This window comes from Bos grunniens, chromosome 24 (assembly GCF_055505025.1).
Source record: "Bos grunniens cultivar Pamir isolate PY7600 chromosome 24, Bosgru_T2T1.0, whole genome shotgun sequence".
Lineage (NCBI taxonomy): Eukaryota > Metazoa > Chordata > Mammalia > Artiodactyla > Bovidae > Bos > Bos grunniens.
The window spans coordinates 34,568,999-34,593,821 of record NC_141188.1 but is presented as its reverse complement, the minus strand read 5'-3'; the positions used below and the strand labels follow the sequence as shown (position 1 = coordinate 34,593,821).

The window sequence follows — 24,823 nt, the reverse complement described above, 5'->3', positions numbered from 1 at the left end:
TCCCCAGGCCTGAATGCCCAGCCTTCCACTGCTCCTCTGCATCGGACCAAGACTGGATCCTCTGGATGGTTGGGACTCCCTTGAATGAGTGTGCAAACAGGCTCCCATTTCAGTCTGATATTCACCATGTGGTATTTTTTGGGGAAAACCTATTTGACACATGGCTGGTCAGAGAAGCCCTCTGTAGACATGGTTTGGTGAAGATGGCTGAGGTAGGTTAGCCAGTGAGCCTCCCTAATAACAGGTGGGTGACCCAATCCTTCTAAAAATATAAAGATCTCTATGAAAATCCTATACATTCTATAACATCTCATCCCAAGGGAAGAAAGAAGAACTGACTTAGGCTCAGGGTGAACCATATGAATGTTTAAGGAGGTTTGGTTATGTCAGATGCAACAAGGGCCTGAGAAGTTTTGTTCAGTTAAAGTACAACCAATAGTCCCTTCCTGGGCCTTCTTTAGACACAACATGGTCTGCAACCTGAGCTTAATGTCACATAGGAAAAAAGCAACGATTAGAGTCATCCTTCAGTATCGGTAAGTTCTGCATTCGTGGATTCAATGAACCACAGAAAAAAAACTGAAAAAATTCCAGAAAGTTCTAACTTTTTTTCCCATGCACCAGCAACTATTTACATAAGTGGGCTTCCCAGGTGGCTCAGTGGGTAATGAATCCATCCGCAATGCAGGAGAGCAGGAGACATGAGTTCAGTCTCTGGATCGGGAAGATCCCTTGGAGGAGGGCATGGCAACCCACTCCAGTATTCTTGCTTGGAGAATCCCAGGGACAGAGGAGCCTCGTGGGCTACAGTCCATAGGGTTGCAAAGAGTTGGACATGACTGAAGCAACCAAACATAGGTATTGTAAGTAATCTAGAGATGTTAGAAGTATTTGGGAAGATGTGTGTAGTTATATGCAAATATTATGCTACTTTATATAAAAGACTTGAGCATCAGTGGCTTCTGGTATCCGCAGGATGGGGGGTGTCATGGAACCAATCCCCCCAGATTTGTTGGGATGGCTGTACTCTAGTCCTTGTTGTTCAATAACTAAGTCGTATTCAACCCTTTTCGATCCCATGGACCGCAGCACACCAGGCTTCTCGGTCCTCCACTATGCCCCAGAGTTTGCTTGAATTCATGTCCATTGAGTCCTTCTTAGCAATTCACTACTGTGCAAACTTCACAGCTCTGTCACCAGCATTACTATTATTCACGTGCCAACCTGACCTACCTCTCTCTGGAGATTGATGTCCGCTCCCTGCAGGACAAGCTCCTTCACACAGTCTATATGGCCAGCGTAGGAGGCGACCATGAGGAGCGTGGTGCCGTGCTGGGGGGAGGAGAGACGCGTGAGCAGTTAGGCCACCATGACATCAGAGAGGCACCTGGAGAAGAGGCTGCCAAGGTCAGCTCCTCCCAGGACTCGGCTGAGCTGAGCGCAACAGCTCCCGCAGTAAAGAAAACCGCCTCATGAATAATCTTATAATGCAGACGATGCAGGAGAAAGCAAAATGACAAACTGCTGAGGCTGGAGTTTTCAATTTAAACTTTCACTTACTTCCATTACTGTCAGAAACACAGTCCAAGTGAGCCATGGCTACCGTGTTTTGAGGCAGCAGCAATGGAATGGCCTGATTTTATGACTCCTATGAAATGATTCCTGAGCCAAAACACCATTATTAATGCGAAAAGGTGGGGTTTATGGGGTCGCACAGAGTCGGACACGATGGAAGCAACTTAGCAGCAGCAGCAGCAGCAGTCAGTTTTCTGACTTTAAAATTCTTTGTCTTCAAACTGATTCAGGTAAAGATGCAATGAGAGACCACAGAAGTGAGAGTCAGGAGCCCCGGGGCCCACCAGCACACTGAGGGGCACACTGCTCACGATTTTCGGGGCTCATTTACTTCATCTTTAAAATGAGGAATTGGATGAGATGATTGCCACGGTCTTCGCTACCTTTAGATTCAAGGACCTGGGGATCCCCTGGTGGTCCAGAGGTGAAGAATCTGCCTGCCAAAGCAGGAGACACAGATTGGATCCCTGATCTGGGAGGACCCCACATGCCGCAGAGCAACTAAGCCCGTTTGCCACAGCTACTGAGACTGTGCTCTAGAGCCCCAGAGCCGCAAAACTGGGCCCACGTGCTGCAGCTACTGAAGCCCTTGTGTCCTAGAGCCTGTGGTCCGACCAGAGAAGCCACTACAAGGAGAAGCCTGCACACAGCAACCAGAGAGTGACCCCTGCTCTCCGCAACTAGACAAAAGCCCGCACAGCAATGAAGACCTAGCACAGCCAAAAGTGAATAAATAAAATAAATAAATAATTTTAAAAATGATTCAAGGACTTGAATAACTAATGGGAACCCACTGTATAGCACAAGGAACTCTACTCAATGCTCTGTGGTGACCTAAAAGTGAAGGAAAGCCAAAAAAAGAGGGGAATACATGTATACGCGTAGCTGACTCATTTTGCTGTACAGCAGAAACACAACATTGTAAACCAACCATACTCCAATTATAATTAATTTAAAAAAAAGAAAAATTTTCTATCACGGGCACATTGGTCTCAAAATACAAATAAATCAAAGGCTAGAGGAAGCACAGAGCACTTGGACATTTCACAAAGAAAATTTTAAATGTCAGGCTTCATCTATATTAAAATAAGGGAAGATGAATAAAACAAATTACCCCAAATGCTTCCTTATGGATTGCATTTCACTTCTATAACATGGTCAACTGAGAAAAAGTCAGAGGTTGGGACAAAGGAAAAAGAGAATGAAGAAGTGGGATCTGTGGATGTAGGAACGGACACAAAGCTGGAAGTCAGGGGTGTCTGGAAAGGGGTGACTTTAAGAAAAAGGAGTAACTGGTCATCAACTTGGTCAGTGGGTGAGACCACAATGAACTGGGGTGTTCCCACTCCAGATCTGTCCAGTATGGCACTGCTGCCCAGCAAGCCCCCAGTAAGACCAGATAACCAGTTCACAGATGCCCAAGACCCCATATCAGTCTGGGTCCTGGCAAAGAACAGATGGTACATTCAAACTGGGATAACTGGAAGAAAGCATAATAAAGGGACTATTTATAAAGCTATGCTCTGACTGTAAGGAAACCACAAAGAACAGAACTGAGAGGGAGGGACAATGGAGCTTCGATACCAGCCCAGGCCCCAAAGCATGAGAGGCAGGTGGTGGCTCCCTGGACAGACAGGGTGAGGACGTTACTGCCAGACAGGACAGGGGGGCTGGACTCCCCAACATCCCTGTCCTCCCAGCCTCTGATTCCCGCCAAAGCTCCCATTGGCCAAACCCTACTGGCGGTCGGAGGAAAGCGACAGCCTGAGGGCAAGCCAGAGACCTCTGACTCTGGGACACAGAGCAAGTGGGGAGGAAGTTACACGTGGGTCCGGAGATGCACCCTGAGCTGTCCTGCACCAATGCCCCGGGGGGCAAACGGGAGCAAACTTTGATACCTCACTCGGGCTGGTGGCTGATATCACCTACCAAATTTGTGTAATAAAAGCTGGAAATGGCACACCCTGTTTTCAGGAAAACAAGAAGGCTCCTGTGAAAACATTTCTATTTAATCCCTAAAATAAAATATCTCCTCTCTCTCCTCATCTGAGGTCCTCTCAGTCCCCAGAGCTGTGAAGTCCTGCTGAGAACAGAGATCACTGCCTCTGGCTGGGGAGGGAAGGACTCTGCAAGTGATGCTGCCAGGGGGTGGGAAGACCTGTTTTAGTTCCCCGCCATCACTGATGAGTGAATTGACGTTTGCAAAGGTAGAGGGAAATGAAGTTGGGTGGGGGGCTTCCATCTCTCAGCAGAAAAAGTCCAACTCCTTGATCCATGGCAGCCTCCTTCTACTCTGAATCACCCCCCACCCCTTTTCTTCTTGGACTGGGCCAATTCTGATTTCCCACTGACCTGCTTCTTCCCCTACTGTGACCCCTCCTGTCTGATGCAGATAATGGTTTCCTCGATATGTTTCCCATGGTACTCTGCATAAGTCTGAGCACACTCCAGGAGAGATAGCGAAGGACAGGGAGGCCCGGCGTGCTGCAGTCCATGGGGTCGCAAAGAGTTGGACATGACTGAGCGACTGAACAGTAGCAATGGTGCTTTGGACTTTTTGAAAAGCATGAGGCAAGCAAACACATGATAAAGGGGACAGCGCATGAAAAAGGGGACAAGCGCTGTGAAGGGCAGGGTGTTCAGCAGGCGCTCTGATGCCAGCGGGGGACAGCCAGCTCCTAGCATGCGGGTACTGAATGGACTGGTCCGTACACTGTCCCTACAGTCCACGTCCACGCGGCCGCTGTTCAGTAGCAGGCGGAGCAGAGTCAGGTTGCCTCTCCTCGCCGCCCAGAATGCCGCATTGGCAAGCGGGGTTTCCTTCTGCAGAAGCAAAATGAAACAGAATCTTTAAAATTGACCTTCATTAACGTGACCACTGCTACGTAAACAGGTGCTGCCATTCAAAATGGAGAGTTTCCAGATGTGTCTGATCATTGGAAAGAGTGCTCCTCCCGCAGCGGGTCATTGTTGTATACTTGGCTATGGGATGCGGGTAACCCGAGCCCTGGGGCTGTGGCAGAGAGCAGGGTTGTTGATTACACAGCACTATTAATATACTCCATTTCCCACCAATGTCCTCGCTTTCCTGCCTCTGTGTCTTTGTTCACAGTTTCCTTTTTGCTTGAAAGAATTTTCCCCCATCCTTCAAGGCCAAGGTTCTGCTTAACTGCTATTTCTTCCCTGCCACGTTCCTAAATGTCTCTTATCTCTAAGCGGAGGGAAATTGCTCCCAATTCTGAGTTTACCAGCATCTTTTCTGTGGCTCAGATGGTAAAGAATCCTCCTGCAATGTGGGAGACCTGGGTTCAATCCCTGGGTCAGGAAGATCCCCTGGAAAAGGGAAGGGCTATCCACTCCAGTATTCTTGCCTAGAGAATCCCATGGACAGAGGAGCCTGGCAGGCTACAGTCCATGGAGCTGCAAAGAGATGGACATGACTGAGTGAGCGACAAACTAACTTTCTGTGTAGTCAATGCTTTCTACTCAATTCCAGCCGCCTGGGTAAACGCCTCACTCTCCCTCTACCAAAGGTTATTTGATTCAGCTGGAACTTGCCAGGGGTTTCTGTTGAGAACAAAGAACTCTGGGCAGGAAATGTTGCTATGCGACCTCAGGTGGATCCTTCACTCCAGTGTGGGGTCGTTTTAAAGTTGCTAAGTTAACCCCGAAACTATGACTATGGAAGGAACAGAGGTGGAGAACAGTTCTCCAGAATCAGAGTGGCAGAGCTGGCTGAAGCACCACCTCCTTCTCTAAAATGCATTGATTTAGATTTGCAAAGAAAAGTCCATGGTGGGGGCGGAAGGACAGGCAGAACCAGACAGCTCTGGGTTTCAGGCCTGGCTTTAGGCAATGGACTGGCCCTGATAAGTCCTGGTTTCCTCTTGCTTAGATGGAGATCACATGACATGCCCTGAAGTTTATGGTAAAAATTAAATGATGTAGGTTAAAGGAGGCTCAAGATGGAGGAGATATATTAGTATGTATACTTACAGCTGATTCATACTGCTGAACAGCAGAAACTAACATATAACTGTAAAGCAATTATACTACAACTAAAAAATAGATGTAAATTTAAAAAATGGTGGTTAATTGGCTAATACTGTATCTGGCATGTTGTATGCGCTTATAAACGCTAGTTTCCTTCCTTCTATCCACTTTCTTTACAATGTTAGAACCAACAGGCAAATTTAAAATCAGAGTATTGCTACTAATGGCGAATTCACAGGAAATTTTTTAGTATTCAAATTAACAAAAATACTTTTTTTTGGTGGGATTAAAGCACTCATCTCAGGGCTTCCCTGGTGGCTCAGATGGTAAAGAATCCTCTTGCAATGCAGGTAGACCTGGGTTTGATCTCTGGGTCAGGAAGATTCCCTGGAGAAGGGAAAGGCTACCCACTCCAGTATTCTTGCCTGGAGAATTCCATGGACAGAGGAGCCTGGTGGGCTACAGCCTGTGGGGTCGCAAAGAGTTGGACATGACTGAGCGACTAACACTTTTTCTTCAACGCACTCCTCTGACCCAGAGAGTCTTATATGCAATACATCTTCTAAGAATATCGATACGTTTTTATATACAGACCTAGTGAAAAGTGAAAGTGAAAGTTGCTCAGTCGTGTCCAACTCTTTGCGACTTCATGAACTATACAGTCCATGGAATTCTTCAGGCCAGAATACTGCAGTGGGTAGCCTTTCCCTTCTCCAGAAGATCTTCCCAACCCAGGGATCGAACCCAGGTCTCCCACATTGCAGGCAGATTCTTTACCAGCTGAGGGAAGCCCAAGAATACTAGATTCCCTTCTCCAGCTGATCTTCCCGACCCAGGAATTGAACTGGGGTGTCCTGCATTGCCGGAGGATTCTTTACCAACTGAACTATGAGGGAAGCCCTAACAGTACCTAACTCACCTCAATAAGTTAAAAAGCAGACACCAACAGTTTTGGCTGCTCTGAGGAGCCAACACAGTGAAAGTCCAGGGGTGGCAGAGGGGTGGCAGCAGTTGGGGCGGGAGGTTTTCACTTGGGAAGCCCTTCAGCACGTACCCAACTTAGTGTTCTTGTGCATTCTTGGATGAGAGCGTGGCCAAGCAGGGAGTGATAAGCAGATTACAAACATACTTGCAATGCTTTCCTGGCTCTGTTAGGAGGGAAAAAAATTCACCTTAAATTGCAGGTGAACCATTTGCTTCCCCTTAAGGTGTAAACTGTACTGTCTCAGTTTTCACACGCAGTGTCTGTGGCTTTTACACCAGGCTGGGCCTGATGTTACTGCAAGAAGCCATGGCAGGCTGGTTTGACTTGTATATAAATCATGAAACAATGCCCCTTTAATAAGAAACACTGCACGAGGCCAGGATGAAGTATGGGAGGGTGAATCAGGAAGAGAATTTAATATGCACCATGGAAACAGCTCTGCTGGCTTTTCCGGAAACATGAGAACTTGAGAGAAGTAAACTGTAAATCATTTTCGGTGATTCTGTTTCACTTTAACCCCAAATGCCTTTCAAAAACCATCTGTAAACCACAAGCTTCTATTGTCATAATAATGTCTCCGACCAGGAGCCTCTCCTGCCTTTAGAATGGCCTCGGGGATTCCTCTCCTGCACAAGCTAGATATCCCCGTTTTGTAGAAGGTTCCAGAAACTGAGCTTTGGGAAAAGGTGTAAATCTTTCATTTTTCCCTCCAGGGCTTGATTTACTGGCAGGTGGAGGCATGAGAAAGTTGTTGATTTGGGGTAAGAGAGAGCCGAGTTCAAGTCCTGACCCTGCTGTGTCCCTGTTCTGTGACCTTGGGGAGGTTATTTAAGTCCTCTGTGCCCCAGGAAAGTGAGAATAATATTCATAGTGCTAGTATAGGCAATATCCTTGGGGGATTGGTTCCAGGACTGCCTGCGGATACCAAAATCTGTGGATGTTCAAGTCTCTTATATAAATTGGCACAGTATTTGCATATAAACTATTTGCATATAACCTACACATATCTTCTCATATACTTTAAATCATCTGTGGGTTACTTATGATACCCTACACGATGTAAGTGCTATGTAAATAGTTGCCAGTGAAGGGCAAATTCAAGCTCTCTTGCTTTGAACTTTCTGAAATTTTCTGAATATTTTTGGTCTGTGGTTGAATCCACAAATGCAGAATCTGCAAACACAGAAGGTCAACTGTGCCTCTGTCACGGGTTGTTAGAGGATAAATGAGGTAATATGTGCAAATGCACTTTGATAGTAAACACTCAAGAAATGTGAGCTCTAAAAGCAGAGTCCTCCTGTGCTTAGTTGCTCAGTCGTGTCCGACTCTTCGTGACCTTATGGACTGTAGCCCACCAGGCTTCTCTGTCCATGGGAGTCTCCAGGCAAGACTGGAGTGGGTTGCCATGCCCTCCTCCAGGGGATCTTTCACACCCAGGGATGGAACGTGTGTCTCTTATGTTTCCTGCACTGGCAGGCGAGTTCTTTACCACTAGCGCCACCTGGGAAGCCCAAGACATTTCTTACCAAGTGCTTATTCCATACCACTGGCACATCCTCTGCAACACAGCTCAGTGAAGTGGGAACATTACTACCCGACTTCTCAGATGACGTAAGTGAGAACAACAAGGCAGGCTGCAGCCCCAGGCAGCCTGGAGCTCGAGGCTAGGCTTTCAGCCATCCCACTGCCCGCCTCCTGCAGAAGTCTCCTCCCGAGACAGCAAGAAACAGGCAGTGGCCTCCCCAGTGACCCCCTTCCTAACCTCATGCCAAGCTCCTCTTCTGCCAACAGAGAAAGTCCCCTGGCCTTCTCTTTACAGACCACATTGCTTGGTAAACTTCCAAACTTCCTCTGGGCACAATATGCACATAACCCTAAAATGCGGTTTATAAAGGGCAGCCCTTAAGCCTTGAAAGGAGCTGATGCATGTGAAAATGCCTCACACAAATCCTAAGGCACTTCACCAATCCTGTGATGACGATTTAATCTCTTTCTTGGTTTTCCGCGTCTCTGGCATCAGGTTATCGGTGTGATATGACGAGTTACAGCATCGACAGCCTATGCTGGGTAGTGCTCTGTGTCAGGCAGCGTGCTGAGCACTCTCATTGCTCTAACACTTTTAATTCCCAGAACAATCTCACAAGGTAGATGCTACTGTTCCCAATTTTAGGATGAGGAAACTGAGGCACAGAAATGACTTACTCAAGGTCATCCAGCTAGAAAGTAACAGAGCTAGGATTCAAACCTAACTCTCTTTGGGTCCAGAGTCTGAGATCCTATATCTTATACCCTGTGAGAAAACCAGGGCACAACCTTCCACATATGCCATCTTCTCTTCTCTTTCCCCAGCCCCCCTTTACTGCTAGAATTTTGGCTCACACACTGCTCATTAGCACACTCCCAGAAATTAAATACAGGAAGGAAGGGGAGAGAAACACAGAAGGGAAGTTGTTACTTGCACAAACATGGAATTTTAATTAAAAGCTAAGAGGGGGTAGAGATCTCAACTGGCTTAAAAAACAGTTGAGAATCATGTGGATTTTAAGTGTGTACAATTAATTTAATCAAGAGAACACTGGCTTTGTTCAATGATGAATTTCTCTGGTGTTAGAAGCCACATTAAATGAGGAGATAAGAAGGGTGGAGAGACCACGTGCAGGAGGAGGTTTTTGAGATCTTACCGTTCCACTCTGTGCTAAATGGCTGAAATTTACAGAGTCACTTTAAAAACATTAACTGACCGTTAAACCTGTGTTGTAAGTATCATTACACTTCTGGAAATGATAGGAAACCACAGAGAAAAAGTAGATAATTTAGGGGACTTCCGTAGGTGGGCCAGTGGCTAAAATTCCACCTTGCAATGCAGGGGAAGTTGGTCCAATCTCCGGTCGGGGAACTAAGATCCCACATGCCAAGGAGCAAATAAGCCTGTACACTGTACCTACTGAGCCCTCGTGCCACAACTAGAGAGTCCATGCGCCACAACGAAAGATCCCGTGTGACACAACTAAGACCCGAGGCAGCCAAATAAATACAATATTAAAAAATAATAAAAAAAAACACTGTGGGTTTTCCAAAAAGCTAAACTTCAGACAAAAAAAAAAAGTAAGTGATTTATCTACCCAGGCATTCTACCATAGAGGTAGCCCTGTATAACACAGGTGTCTCCAAACTCAGAACTCAAGACCATGTTTAAAGTCTGTTTAACACATGTGTGTTCAGCAGAGGCCAATTGATAGAGGTAGAAATAGTTCAGCGGTTTTCTGAAACGAGGCTATTTAGAAGAATACAGTGACTGCTAACAGGTACATAGTTTCTTTTGGGGTTGATTAAAATATTCTAAAATAGATTGTACTCATAGTTGCACAACTACGAATATGCTAGAAAAAAAAAGCCACCGGAATGGACAGTTTAACTGGGTGAGTTATACGGTATGTGATCTGTATTTCATAAAGCTGTCAAAAAAAATATATGGCTTTGTCAATTTATTTTCCTGTGGCTCATCCAAGTAATTTCAGATGATTGATGAACTGGAGTTGATTCTAAGATAAGTTACATACTTTCAGAACAAGGGTCGAAAGTATAAGTTCCTGTATGTCTGGCCAAGGCATCAGCAATTTCCGCCACCAATATGGAACCCGGCATTCAGGGCTTCCCTGGTGACTCAGTGGTAAAGAACCCGCCTGCCAATGCAGGAGACATAAGAGACACCGGTTCGATACCTGGGTCAGGAAGATCCCCTGGAGGAGAAAGTGACAACCCACTCCAGTATTCCTGCCTGGGAAATTCCATGGATGGAGGAACCTGGGAAGCTACAGTCCATGGGGTCACAGAGCCAAACACAACTCAGCAACTAAACAACAACAAATCCTCTCCGTAAGACATGATTAAGAAAGACTCAGGTATTATTTTTTATCTAGTGACCTATGCTCTGGAATAGTGACTCCCCCTCACTGGGTTAGGGTCTAACTTATAGATTGTGCTAGACTTCTGGCAACCTCAGCCCAGAAGAACGAATCCTGAGAAGTTGAAATAGCTGTCATAAAGACAAAAGCAAAGCCATGACCAATCTAGACAGCACATTAAATAAGCAGAGACATTACTTTGCCACCAAAAGTACATAGAATCAAAGCTATGGTTTTTCTAGTAGTCATGTATGGATGTGAGAGGTGAACTATAAGGAAAGCTGAGGACCAAAGAATTGATGCTTTTGAACTGTAGTGTTGAAGACTCTTGAGAGGCCCTTGGACTGCAAGGAAATCCAACCAGTCAATCCTAAAGGAAATCAGTCCTGAATATTCATTAGAAGGACTGATACTGAAGCTGAAACTCCAATGCATTGGCCACCTGGTGGGAAGACCTGACTCATTTGAAAAGACCCTGATACTGGGAAAGACTGAAAGCAGGAGGAGAAGGGGACAAGAGAGGATGAGATGGTTGGATGGCATCACCGATTCAATAGACGTGAGTTTGAGCAAGCTCTGGGAGTTGGTGATGGACAGGGAAGGCTGGCATGCTGCAGTCCATGGGGTCACAAAGAGTCAGACGTGACTGAGCAACTGAACTGAATTGAACTGAAAGACAAAGTCAATGTACTGAAATCCATGAGTTTTCTTCCACAAAAAAGACAGACCTGCAATCTGAGTTCTTTTTACTTTAAAAACAATTCCAGCAAACATGTATCTCTTTTCCCAACCAGAACAAATTATCAGTTGCCTTTTCTAATGAGTCAGATCTTCAGATGAGGTGGCCAAAGCTGATGAGAAGAGCTAACTCATTAGAAAAAACTCTGATGCTGGGAAAGACTGAAGGCAGGAGAAGGAGGCAACAGAGGATGAGATGGTTGGATGGCATCACTGGCTCAAAGGACATGAGTCTGAACAAACTCCGGGAGACGGTGAAGGACAGGGAAACCTGGCATGCTGCAGTCAATGGGGTCGCAAAGAGTTGGACAGGACTGAGCGACTGAACAACAACAAAACGTTGATAGAGGAAATTTACTGAAGGCAAAGTGCTACCAGCAAGAAGAGACTGTTGACAACATAATGGAGAAAGGATAAAACGAGTCTCCTGGTGGTTCAGAAGCAAATAGTCCTACAAGTGGTGACTCTGAGTCATCGAGAAGAAGCTAAATTGTGGTTTCTAAAGCCCTGTTTATCCACCCACAGACTCAGCCAACAGCTGAGTCTTTTCAACGCAGGCCTTGGAAACAAAGGGCCTAGGGCCTCCAAGCCTTTCAGTCACCTACGAAAATGAAACAATGGCTCCAAAATCAGAGTCAATGAAAACATCATTCAATATTTACAAAATGTTAACATGTCAATTGCAAAAATGATTTTCACAAAATATTGCTGACACAATATTATCAGCAGGTCTGATTTTCCCACTATACAAGAACTACTGAATTGCACAAAAATCATGGGCAAATGTGGAGAAGGAAATGGCAACCCACTCCAGTATTCTTGCCTGGAGAATCCTGTGGACAGAGGAGCCTGATTGGCTGCTGTCTATAGGGTCGCATAGAGTTGGACACGACTGAAGTGACTTAGCATGCACGCATGCATGGGAGAAGGAAATGGCAACCCACTCCAGTATTCCTGCCTGGAGAATCCCAGGGACGGAGGAGCCTGCTTGGCTGCCGTCTGTGGGGTCGCACAGAATCAGACATGACCGAAGCGACTGAGCAGCAGCAGCAGCATGGGCAAATGTAAATGAAAGGTTTCTGTTGTTTAGTCACTCTTGTCTGAATGAGTGACTCTTGTACGACCTCAGGGACTGCAGCCCGCCAGGCTCCTCTGTCCATGGGATTTCCTAGGCAAGAACACTGGAGTGGGTTGCCATTTCCTTCTTTAGGGTATCTTCCCAACCCAGGGATCGAATCTGTGTCTCCTATACTGGCAAGTGGATTCTTTACCACTGAGCCACCAGAGAAGTCACAATTAAAGATTATTTGTTGCTAAATAATTTTAAAGGCAATATTATAAAAACCCCTTCCGAAAATGTACACTAAAAGTGGTTGTGAATCTTAGTTCCCCAACCAGGGACTGAACCTGGAGCCCAGGCACTGAAAGTACTGAGTCCTAACCACAGGACTTACCAGAGAATTCCCAAAAGTTGCTAGTTTTTTAAAGATTCTTTTTTTTTTTTAATGTGGACCACTTTTTTTTTGAAGTCTTTTTTGAATTTGTTACAATACTGCTTCTGTTTTATGTCTTGTATTTTTGGCTAAGAAGCATGTGGAATCTTATAGCTCCTCAACCAGGGATCAAGTCCACACACCCTGCGTTGGAAGGGGAAGTCTTAACCACTAGAGCACCAGGGATGTCCTGTATTTTTATCGTGGGCTGTGGGCACATTGTGGCACTAGTGGTAAAGCTGCCAGTGCAGGAGATGTAAGAGACACGGGTTTGATCCCTGAGTTGGGAAAAATCCCCTGGAGAAGGAAATGGCAACCCACTCTAGAATTCTTGCCTGGTAAATCCCATAACAGAGGAGCCTGGTGGGCTACAGTCTATGGGGTCGTAAAAGAGTCACATGACTGAGCAACTAAACGACATGATATTAGCTGGGGCTGCTGCTGCTTCTAAGCCACTTCAGTCGTGTCCGACTCTGTGCGACCCCACAGATGGCAGCCCACCATGCTCCTCCACCCATGGGATTTTCCAGGCAAGAGTCCTGGAGTGGGGTGCCATTGCCTTCTCCAGCTGGGGCTGGTACACGATTAGTCACCCAGCCTGCAACTCTCCCCCGCTGTCCCTCAAATCTTCCCTCTGTGCCTTTTAGAATTCCTCTACTTTCTAAAAAAATCAACTGCCTTCCTCCTTTACCTAGCACCAAGCTTCCTGTCTCCCTGGTGGGGTGTAGGGGAGGGGAGTGCGGGGAGGGGGTGCTGAACCTGCTCCCATAGCAACCCTAAGATGGGGAACGAGGTTGGACCCTCCTCACCTGGCTTCCAGACACCGCTTCTCAGCAGGTGTACACATCTCTGCTGCTTCAAGACTCAGGCCATCCCACCTTCTCATCCTCTGCCTCACCTCAAAGTAGCTGTGGCCTCTGGATCGTTTTTCTTTCTTCACTGAAAATGTTGGCACCTTCCCTTCTGCCCACCCCAAATTCTGAGTTCATCCTGGCCTTCGATCAGTGTCTCTGCTCTCCCACTTCTGAGAACTTCAGCACTCAGCTAGACCATCCTCTCCACGCAGAAGCCTTCTCAGCACTCCCTGCTGCCATCTTAAAACACTTCTGTGCTGAGATACTTGGCTCAGTCAGTAAAAAAATCTGCCTGCAATGCAAGAGACCCGGCTTTGATCCTGGGTGGGCAATATTCCCTAGAGAAGGAAATGGCAACCCACTCCAGTATTCTTGCCTGGAAAATCCCGTGGACAGAGGGATTGGTGGGCTCTGTAGCCTGGTGGGCTACAGTCCATGGGGTCACAAGAGTCTGACATGACTTACTTTAGTTTTAGAACTAATACTTTACATCCTGGGCTGGCCAAAAAGTTCATTCAAGTTTTCCCATAACTATGATGAAAAACCCAAATGAACTTTTTGGCCAACCCAATACCATAAAATTCATCTTTTTAGAGGGGGGTTTGGGGGAGAATGGATACATGTGTATGTATGGCTAAGTCCCTTCACTGTTTACCTGAAACTATCACAACATTGTTAACTGGCTGTACCCCAATACAAAATAAAAAATTCAAAAGTAAAAAAAAAACAAAGACTGCCAAAAAAAACTCCCCAAACCCATCTTTTTATAGCATATAATTCAGTGGGTTTTATTTTAATCTCAAGGTTTTACAACTATCACCTTATCCCAGAATATTTTCATCAACTAGGAGAAACCTCATACCTATTAACAATCACTCTCCATTACCCCCTTCTCCCCCAACTCCCGGCAACCACTAATCTATTTTCTGTCTCTATGGATTTGCCTATTCTGGGCACTTCATATAAATGGGGTAGGGGGGCTTCCCTAGTGGCTCAGATGGCAAAGAATCTGCCTGCAATGCAGGAGTCACCAGGTTTGAACCCTGGGTCAGGAAGATCCCCTGGAGAAGGGAATGGCAACCCACTCCAGTGTTCTTGCCTGGAGAATTCCATGAACAGAGAAGCGTGGTGGGCTATAGTCCATGGGGCTGCAAAAGAGTCGGACACGACTGAGTGACTAACGCCATATAAATGGAACCCCGTAACATGGAGCCTTTTGTGTCTGGCCTTTTTCACTTAACATAATATTTTCAAGGTTCATCCCCATTGCTGCATGTATGAGAGATTCATTCCTTTTGCTGACTGAATGATCCATCATATGGATACACCTTGTTATGGTCTGAATCTTTGCATCCTCTCCTCTCCGAGTTCGTATATTGAAGTCCTAACCCCACAGTGTGATGTCTGGAGGTAACTAGGTTTAGATTAGACCATGAGGGTGGAGCCCCCATGGTGGGGTTAGTGCCCTTACAAAGAAAGAAAGACACTGGAGCTCTCTTATCTGAGGATACAGTCAGAAAGTAGCTGCTTGCAAGCCAGGAAGTAGGCTCTCACCAGAAACTAAAACTGTCAGCAGCTTGATCTTGGGCTTCCCAGTCTCCACCACCATGAGATACAAATTCCTGACATATGTTTTCATTTCTCCTGGATATACATCTAGAAGCAGAATTGTGGGGTCATATGGCAACTCTATGGTTAATTTTTTTGAAGAATGACCAGACTGTTCTCTATTATTGCTGTATCATTTTACACTGCTGCAAGTAATGTAGGAGGGTTCCAATTTCTCCACATTCTTTTTTGTTGTTGTTTTCAATTTCTCCACATTCTTTTGTTGTTGTTCTCAATTGCTCCAGATTCTTGCCAATGTTTGTCATTGTCTGTCTTGTTGACTGTAATCATCGTAAAGGGTGTGACTGTGGTGTCTCACTGCAGTTTTGATTTGCATTTCCTGATGGCTGCTGCTGCTGCTGCTGCTAAGTTGCTTCAGTCGTGTCCGACTCTGTGTGACCCCATAGACGGCAGCCCACTAGGCTCCTCTGTCCCTGGCTACTGATGTCAAATATCCTTTCAGTGGCTTATTGGCCATTTGTATATCTCCTTGGAGAAACTTCTATTCAGATCCTTTGCCCATTTCAAAACTGGGTTGTCTGTTTACTGTTGAAATGTCCCATTATCATTTAAAGATGATCAGGACTTCCCTGGCAGTCCATGCTTTCACTGAGGGCTCAGGTTCAATCCTTGCTGGTAAAGAATCCACCTGCAATGCAGGAGACACCGGTTCCTGGGTTGGGAAGATCCACTGGAGAAGGCATAGGCTACCTACTCCAGTATTCTTGGGCTTTCCTGGTGGCTCAGCTGGTAAAGAATCTGCCTGCAATGCAGGAGACCTGGGTTCAATCCCTGGGTTGGAAAGGTCCCTGGAGAAGCAAACAGCTACCCACTCCAGTATTCTGGCCTGGAGAATTCCATGGACTGCATAGCCCATCAGGTTGCAAAGAGTTGGACATAACTGAATGACTTTCACTTTCAGCAGAACCAAGATCCTCCAAGCTATGTGGTGCAACCAAAAATAATAATAATAAAAAAATAGAGATGCTCAAGTCTCTACCATTTTAAAGCAAACAAACCCTTGGCCAAGTCTGGATTCCCACCGCAGTCACTGTTTCCAATTTTTTGAAAGAGTTCTCTCCATTTGTGGTTTCCACCCACTCTCTTTTTAAGCTATTACAGTCTGGCTTCTGAACACAACACTGCATTGAAACTGTTCTCAACAAGGTCACCAGAGCCTGCTCTGTTACTAAGTTCAATGGGCACTTTTCGATTCTTAGCTTGTTTGATTTCTCTGAGGTATTTAATTCTGCATCCCTCTCCACCTTTATTCAAAGGCTATAGATTCTTGGCTTAATGGCTGCACATGCTTCTGATTTTTCTCATACATTTCTGTCTGCCTTCCCCCGCCCCCCCCCCACCTTTTTCTCAATGGGTTTCTCTTATTCTGCTCATTCTTAAGTCCTGAGGTTCTTTAAGAATTTGTTCTCAGTCCTCTAATTTATAACCTTTAAATTATCTCACTGGGCAGCCACGTTCATTCCCATGGGTTCAACGACCATTTAACACTGCTCACTCTTAAATGTCATCTCTGTTTCCTGCCTAGACTACCCTCCTGGGCTCCTAGTTTGCACATCTGTCTAACCAACATCTCTACCTGGACTCACCTCCATCCTGAAACTTTACATGTCCCACACCAAACATTTTATCTTTATCTCTCTGCCCTTCCCTAACCCAGTGAATAACATCCATCACTGAATTCTGCTGATTAAAAATGTTTAAGTCACTCAACGTTTGTCTGTTTTCTTCCATTCTCAAAATCTGTGCCCTAGTCTGGTACCATTTAACAAGATGTCCCCAACACAGTCTTGACTGGTCTCCCAGCTCGGTTCTATTCTCTGAACTGTTATCGTTGTTTAGTCCCTAAGTCATGTCCTACTCTTTTGTGATCCCATGGACCACAGCCAGCCAGGCTCCTCTATCCATGGGATTTCCCAAGCAAGAATACTGGAGTGGGTTGCCATTTCCTTCTCCGGGGTGATCTTCCTGACACAGGGATCAAACCAGTGTCTCTTGCATTGCAGGTGGATTCTTGACTACTGAGCCACCCGGGAAGCCCAACCCCAAATTGTAGCCAGAGATCCTTCTGACGTGCAAATCTCACCATGTCATTCCTCTGCTTAAATAAGCTATTGTAAGAACTGGGACCACACTTGCTATAGAGCCAGACTCACTAGGGTTTCAGTCTGAACACCATTCGCTCACTGGCTGAACGGTTGTGGGAAGAGTTACTTAACTTCTCCATGTTTTAGTTTTCTTACTTAGAAAAGGTGGTGGTGATGGTGATGGGGGGTGGGGGCAAAGTACCTACCATCTCGTGGTTCCTCCGGAAGACTCAGAACTTGAACCGTGGAGCCCCTGGATCAGAGTAGGGCACATTATATGTGCTCAGTACATTTTAACTAATATATTTTTAAAAACATCTTCAATAGAGGCAAATCAATGAACCTCACTTTCCCGAAATGAACCCGAAAATGCGGGGGTTAAATAAATGACTTTAATAAACTCTTTGGTAATCAATTGCAGCTCGCTCTGCGCTGGTCCCTCAGCTCCAGCGTCGAAAAAGTATTCCGGGAGGAAGCAGCAGTGGGGCGGCTGGCGTTCGGGAACACGGATGCAGGAATCGGTGCCGCAGCCCGGTCCCCGCGAGGAGCGCAGACCCAGGGCTCCTTCCCCGCCCCCGCCCGCCCGTTACCCCGGCGACAGTCCCCGCCGTCCGGCTCACCGCACCTGCAGTCAGAAGTGCGCAGAGCCTTTCCCGCAGAGCCCGCGCCCCCAGGTCCCCGGCCGCTCCCTCCCGGTCCCTGCAGGCCACCTCGGGGCGGCGCCCACCCCATCCTGCGGGCCCGCGGCGGCTCCGGGCGGACGGAGGGTGCCGGCCCCGCGGCTGCAGGTCGGCCGCCCGCCCAGCGCGCCCTCAGGCAGGCGCGGCGCTCACCTTGAACGACATCTTGCACATGTCCGCGGCCGCCCAGCCGGGCCCCGCGCGCTTCCGGCCTGGACGCCTGCACGGCCCTGCCTCCCTCCCTCTCCCGCCGCCTTCCGCAGAGGGGCGGCCTCCGCGGCGCCGCGCGCTCCCGCGGCCGCAGACCGGGCCGGGCCGGGTGCTGGAGGAGGGGGAGGGGAGAGGAAGGAGGGGGGTGGGAGGAGGGAGAAGGAGGGGGGACGAAGGAGGGGAGGGAAGGGGCACCCCCCAGATGACCCTCCCCCATCCCCCTACCCTCCCATCCCCACCCCACCCGCACCTCCGTACCTGCCACACAAACACTCCCAACTCCGCTTGCACTGTGCACACACCACACACACACACACACACACACACACACACACACACGAGGTTCATGCACGCACCGCTGCACACTCACAACCTCACATCACTCTGCACACATCCAGACTCACTCTCTCACACTCCAAACTGAACACCCCACCTGTGCACACTCTCCAGCCTCCACACACACACAACCCTAGCCCCGTTTTCAACCCTAGCTGGAAACCCAGCTCTGCTTTTAACCTACTTGATAATCCACGACAAAGCTGATTTAAGCTAACGGTGCCATTCATACACAAGAGAAACAAGCATATCAATGTTTCAAAAGTTGTATAAGAAATTTTCTGTTGTAGTTCAATGTGCTGACATCCTTATATGTCCTGCTGCTGCTGCTGCTAAGTCGCTTCAGTCGTGTCGGACTCTGTGCGACCCCAGAGACGGCAACCCACCAGGCTCCACCGTCCCTGGGATTCTCCAGCCAAAAACACTGGAGTGGGTTGCCATTTCCTTCTCCAATGCATGAAAGTGAAAAGTGAAAGTGAAGTCGCTCAGTCGTGCCCGACTCTTAGCGACCCCATGGACTGCAGCCTACCAGGCTCCTCCATCCATGGGATTTTCCAGGCAAGAGGACCAGAGTGGGGTGCCATGGCCTTCCCCCTACATTATGAAAATGTTTCGTATGCACTAAAAACCTAATAATTTAAAATAAAATTTTGGTTCAGGAGGAAAAACACACACACACACACCCCTCACATACACACCCTCTCTCCCATGCACACACTCCATGCACATCCACATTTCTGTCTCACACACACACACCGCCTCTGCATACACTGCAGTTCTACACAGCCTCTACATTCCACACACACAGGTTCACAATCAATACATAGATCCACACACATCCATGTATACACACTACTCACACATCCACACACAAATACACACACAGCCTCCAGTAGGGCACAGTCTGCATCAGATGACTCTCAACCTTCATTACAGCACAAATATGATGATGATGGAAATGAAACATGAGAAAAAAACCCATCATCTCACAACTCTTTCAAATGGCTATTTTCTGTCCTTCTAGGTTTTCTTTTTCTTCTTTTTCTTTTCTAAGAATCTGAGTTTTGTTCCTCTTGTAGAAAAAACCTGGGAAAAAAGCCTTTTGATTGAGTGAATGGTAAATGGTATTTTCCTTTCTGACGGTGAAGGGCACAATTTGAAATACACATGAAAGCTCCTCCTCTTGACCTTTCCTGCGCACCCACAGTATGTATGGCAGGCATTGTCCACTGCCTCATACAAACTGCTGGCTGATTGCCCAGGACTGATTTGAGGGAAATAAAAGTGGGAGAGTCACATTTCTTAAAAATTAAAAATATATTATTTTTAAAGTATAAAAAGCAGTAATAGCCTTTCTAGAAAATCTGAATGTGAAAGTAAAAGTGGACATCTCACACCCTCCTACTGCAGGAATCCACTCATTCTCCCTGTCATCTCTGTTTAAGCCTCTTCCTTTTCCTCAAATAAATTTGTAATGAATTTTTAATTTAAAAGTTAAAAAATACAGCTTCAAGTTGAAGTTCATAAAAGATATAAAATGTTTATCTTATATACATGCGGTGGGTACATTGTATTACTTTGTGTTTAAAACAATTTTAAGAAAAAGCGTTCCAGAATTCGATAGGAACTTATAATTTTTTAAATCAAGAAAGAGGGACTTCCCTGGTAGTCCTGTGGTTAAGACTCTGCACATCCATTGCAGGGGTCCTGGGTTCAATCCCTAGTCAGAGAACTAAGATCTGGCATGCCATGTGGTGTGGCCAAGAATAATACAATTTTTAAAAATTAAGACTGACTCAAAACTTTTACCCTGCATTTGGTCTCTATGGATGAGATAGTTTTGAAGCTGATGAGATAGTTTTGACATGACATTACTATATAAGATCAAGCATCGGAAGTTTTGTTTTATTAACAGTTCTGATAAAAAGAGAGAATGAAAAGAAGTAATATTTTGAGTGCTATAGAGTACTTTGAGTGCTAAGGTGCTTCCTTTGTAAGAATGCTATGAGATGGGTGTTATGCCCATTCCATAATTGGAAAAACTAAGGTTCTGAAAGATGAAGTCATCTGGTCATGAGCGATCAGACTAGAACTTGAAGTCTTTCAGACTTCAAAGCCTGTTTCCTTTCCACAACTGCACTTGCCACTCAGAGTTGTTTTGGGCATCGTCTCTGGCCAGGCTGCTGATGGAATTCTTGTCAAAGTCACAGGAAAGAATGTGCCTATACACCCTCTGGCATGCCTGGCTCAGTTCATCTTCATGAAGAAGCCCCCAAACAGAGCAAAACTCTCCTACTCATGGCCAGGCACCTCCTTCTAAAACTGCCTGCTCCAAAACTTAGCAGGGACCCACCAACCCTCACACAGGAACTTGAACCCCTGTGGCCCCATCCCCATATTCAAAAACTTTCTCTTCCCCCAACAGAAGGGCTTCACACTTGTCAGAGGATTCGCCTTGTTACCACCTTCCCTCCCATCCCCATAGCTCTCTTATGTCTCCCCTCTCTGTCTGCCCTAACCCCAGTCCTGACCTAGCAGGGTTACTCCCAGGTCAGGCCCTTTGCTGAACTCTGCCCCTCAGCCATCCCTCTCCCAGCTTTGCTGAGTTCCTTCTGTAATCCCACTCTGCACCACATCCCTTAGCCTGTGATCTGTATTTCTCTAGACCTTGCTTCTACTTCTGACTCCTCCAGCGGAGTTTCAAATCTTCAAAGCCAGACTCTGAGTCTTATGTCTTTTCTCTTCTTCTAGTTTTAGCTGGAGATACAGTAGGTGGTCAAAATGTATTAATCATTGATTGAATAGATTCAGGAATTGTGTTCTTTGTATCTATACTGTTAGAAAACCCACCACTCCTCCACAGACACCCACAACACAGAACCATAGACATCTGTGTTCATTTCAAATGAGGCCATATTTGTTATCACTGCAGTTTACACAAGCACAGCCTGTAATGTGTCTGTTCTCGATTTTGCATTGTCCCAGTTTATGCTGCAGCAGGACTTGCTCTAGACAGTACTGTGAGTGGGTCAGACTGGTTTACTGAGCCTTCTCTTTCTTTTTGTAATATATGTTAGGCTGGTTCATGTCAACTGGTAAGGCATTGTGTCTATTTTATCATCTAGTGCCTTTCTTGTTGAGCATCAATATAAAAAATTAATATATCTTAATGCTCAACAAGAAAGGCACTAGATGATGAAATAGAATGACTTACCAGTTGACCTTAACCAGCCTCCATCATTGGACTCCCCCAGTGCTGGCATGGCCGGCTTGTGAGTGATACAGCCATGCTGGGAGGGATGAAGGTCAGTGAAAGGGCCCTAGAGCAGGGGCTCCCACTCACCAAGCCTGATCTAGCTACTGTGGCCACTACATGACCAATAACAGGCCTCAATACTGAGTGACCAATATGCCGTCATCCCTGGAGGAGGTCACCTGGTCATTTGGTGGCAAATTGACTATATTGGATACATTTCATCCTAGAAGACCAATGATATCTTTTGCCAGGAATAGACACATTCCAGGTGTGGGTTTGCCATTCCTGCCTGTGGGGCGTCAGCCAGCACCGCTTTCTGGGAGCTTGTGGAGTGTTTGTTGGATTAGTGGACTGGCACAGAATCCAGAGTAATGTTATGTCAAACCCACTTTATAACAAAAGAGGTGCACTAATGGGCTGAAGACCGTGGCATTCATATTATCCAAAGCTGACAGTCACTTGAGTGTTGGGGTTGCATAGCTGAAGCACTAATCTGGAGATGATATTTTATGAGCACAGGGTACCGTCTTCTAGGACACAATATACAGTTTAAGTCAAAGAGCTGTCTGTGGCACTGTGTCCTGTAGGAAGAATACGCGGGGCTGCAGACCAGGGGGTGGGAGCTGGAGTGGCCCCACTTACCATGACTCTCAGTGACCCACTTGTGTTTCCTGTCCCAGCAACTCTAGGCTCAGCCAGTTTACATGTCCTGGTTTCCAAAAGGGAAAACACTTCCACCAGTGGGCGTAATGATAGTTCCATTGAGCTATAACCTATGGCCATGGCCTGGGCACTTAAGGTTCTTTGTTTCCAGGAGTAGCAGGGGAGAAGGGGAGTCACCATCTTGCAAGGGTAGTTGGCCCTGATTATAAGGAGGAAGGGGGGCTGCTGTGGAACAGAGGGAGCAGGGGGAGTTCTTATGGAACCCAGGTGCTTTACTTGGTACCTCTTGACCACTGTTGATGCTAAATGGACCATGGATGAAACTCCAGCCTGAGAAGCACATGGTGACCAGGGCTTGCACTCCTCAGGGACAAGGACCTGGGTCATTCCACCAGGTAAGATGGACAGCTAAGCTGGCTGAGGATGAGGAAACTCTGAAACAGATACTTGCGGAGTGGAGAAGCATTTGTTGTAGTCCTGAGACCAGAGGCAGTAGCCGGGGCTGTGATGAGTCACCCCAGTTATTCAAGTGCTGTTGGCAGATAACTCAGAGCTGCTCGCCCCATTGACATGGGGCTTTAAAGACCCAGGCTTCCTGCCCCTATTCAATGCTATTCTGACCCAGTGGACTAAGCACAGGGGTCGAAATACCAGCTCCAGAGTCTTCATCCATTGGTCAGATGTCCAGATGTTTTCTGCAGTGTTTGATTTTTATTTGGATATCTAGCATTTTTGTGCAACTCTATCTGCTGCCTCAATTTCCAACATTTGTTTGGAGAGTCTGGGTTAACAACTGGGAAGTACTCTATCACTGGGCTGGTAATCTGGCCCTTGGGAATAAGAGCAGCTATTATGGATGGGCCCGGCAGAGGTACATCCTTAGTGAATCTGCCTTAAGCATTCCACTGAGGCTTTGGAGTATCCATGTAAGAACTTTACTTTTTTTTAATGAACTGAGGATCCTGAATGCTAACCCGCTGAACTCTCAGTCCTTACATTTTATTACCGAGTTGTTAAACTCGCAGGGGTAAAAGTGCAGTAGACACGTGCACACAGTCGAAATCATTAGCAAAGTGGGGACTGGTTTCACTTAATGTTTAATTGAACCGAAACTGTTTAAGAGAAACCAAAAAGCGGAGTTCAATCCTTAGGGAAGATGGCCTAGAAGACTTCCTTGCTATGGAAATTCTCTCACAGTTTTGCATGGGAGCAAGAGTGGACTTCAAGTTTAATTTTGCTTGTGGTGATAACAGATTGACTTTTGGAACCCTTGTTTGGTAATGCAACGGTGTTGTTGCTTAGTCACTAAGTCGTGTCCGACTCTTTTGTGACCCCATGAACTGTAGCCCACCAAGCTCTCTGTCCAAGGGATTTCCCAGGCAAGAATACTGGAGTGTGTTGCCATTTCCTCCTCCAGGGGATCTTCCCAACCCAGGGATTGAACTGTGTCTTAAAAGTGTCAGGTTTCGAGTGTGGCAGGAGCCTCGAGTGAAGATGTTTTGATTGACCTCCTAGGCAGTGCTGGGTTATAGGAACGTCAGTGAGACTGAATGTTAGACCATGAGCCATATGGTCACATTAAATCAGAAGTGGTATCTGCCTCAATCTCTTTGCAGCTCCAACGAGAAGTCCAGATCCTAGCACACAGCAGGTTCTCACTGAGTATTTTTGAATGAACGAATCAATTTTCTCAGATTATCTGAGGATCCATGAGCTTCTCAGACCTGAAACCAAAGCTTCTGATGCGCTTTTCTCTAATGAGATTTGGAGTCTGTGTTGACAAGCTTCTTCTCTTACTCAGGAATCTAAGGCATGTAGATACTAGCTTATAAGGGAGGCCATTGGGCGGGTAAAAAAAAATCCTATTTTTGCATCAGGGCTACTGCCTGGTAGAACAACCATGATTTTACTGAAAGCAGAGCTGCTGCTGCTGGTGCTGCTAAGTCGCTTTAGTCGTGTCCGACTCTGTGTGACCCCATAGACAGCAGCCCACCAGGCTCCCCCGTCCCTGGGATTTTCCAGGCAAGAACGATGGAGTGGGTTGCCATTTCCTTCTCCAATGCAAGAAAGTGAAAAGTGAAAGTGAAGTCACTCAGTCGTGTCTGACTCCTAGCGGCCCCATGGACTGCAGTCTGCCAGGCTGGGATTTGCCAGGCAAGAGTACTGGAGTGGGTTGCCATTGCCTTCTCCGAAAGCAGAGCTACCCCACCCCATACCTCAACTCATTACTCATCCCCAAAATGGGGCTGGAATGTGCCTGAGGGGCCTGAAAGTGATTGCTAAGGGGTTGTGACTCTATCTTTGTGTGGTTCTATGTGTGTTTTAAATTAACTAATACTCTATGTATGTGTGTGCACACCCTCTGTGCACAAGCGCTCATGCACACACATGCACTCTAGAATTTTGAGTTGAATGAGAGACC

The 24,823-nt window shown here is 46.5% G+C and overlaps 1 protein-coding gene across 4 annotated transcripts in view; it reads right to left on the bottom strand.

The window, feature by feature from the left end:
* ANKRD29 (ankyrin repeat domain 29) overlaps positions 1 to 18,124 on the bottom strand; it is a 47,736-nt gene extending 29,612 nt beyond the window's left edge. The window contains exons 1-4 of one of the 4 annotated variants that reach the window (XM_086372967.1): positions 18,090 to 18,124; positions 17,463 to 17,509; positions 4,288 to 4,398; positions 1,234 to 1,332 (exon numbers count right to left, since the gene is read on the bottom strand). In XM_086372967.1, the coding sequence (XP_086229093.1) occupies positions 1,234 to 1,332; positions 4,288 to 4,398; positions 17,463 to 17,465 (213 nt within the window). In that variant the 5' untranslated portion in view covers positions 17,466 to 17,509; positions 18,090 to 18,124. The remainder of the gene's footprint in view (positions 1 to 1,233; positions 1,333 to 4,287; positions 4,399 to 17,462; positions 17,510 to 18,089) is intronic. The other 3 variants (XM_086372969.1, XM_086372966.1, XM_086372968.1) reach the window with 3 other exon arrangements.
* Positions 18,125 to 24,823: the final 6,699 nt, after the last annotated feature.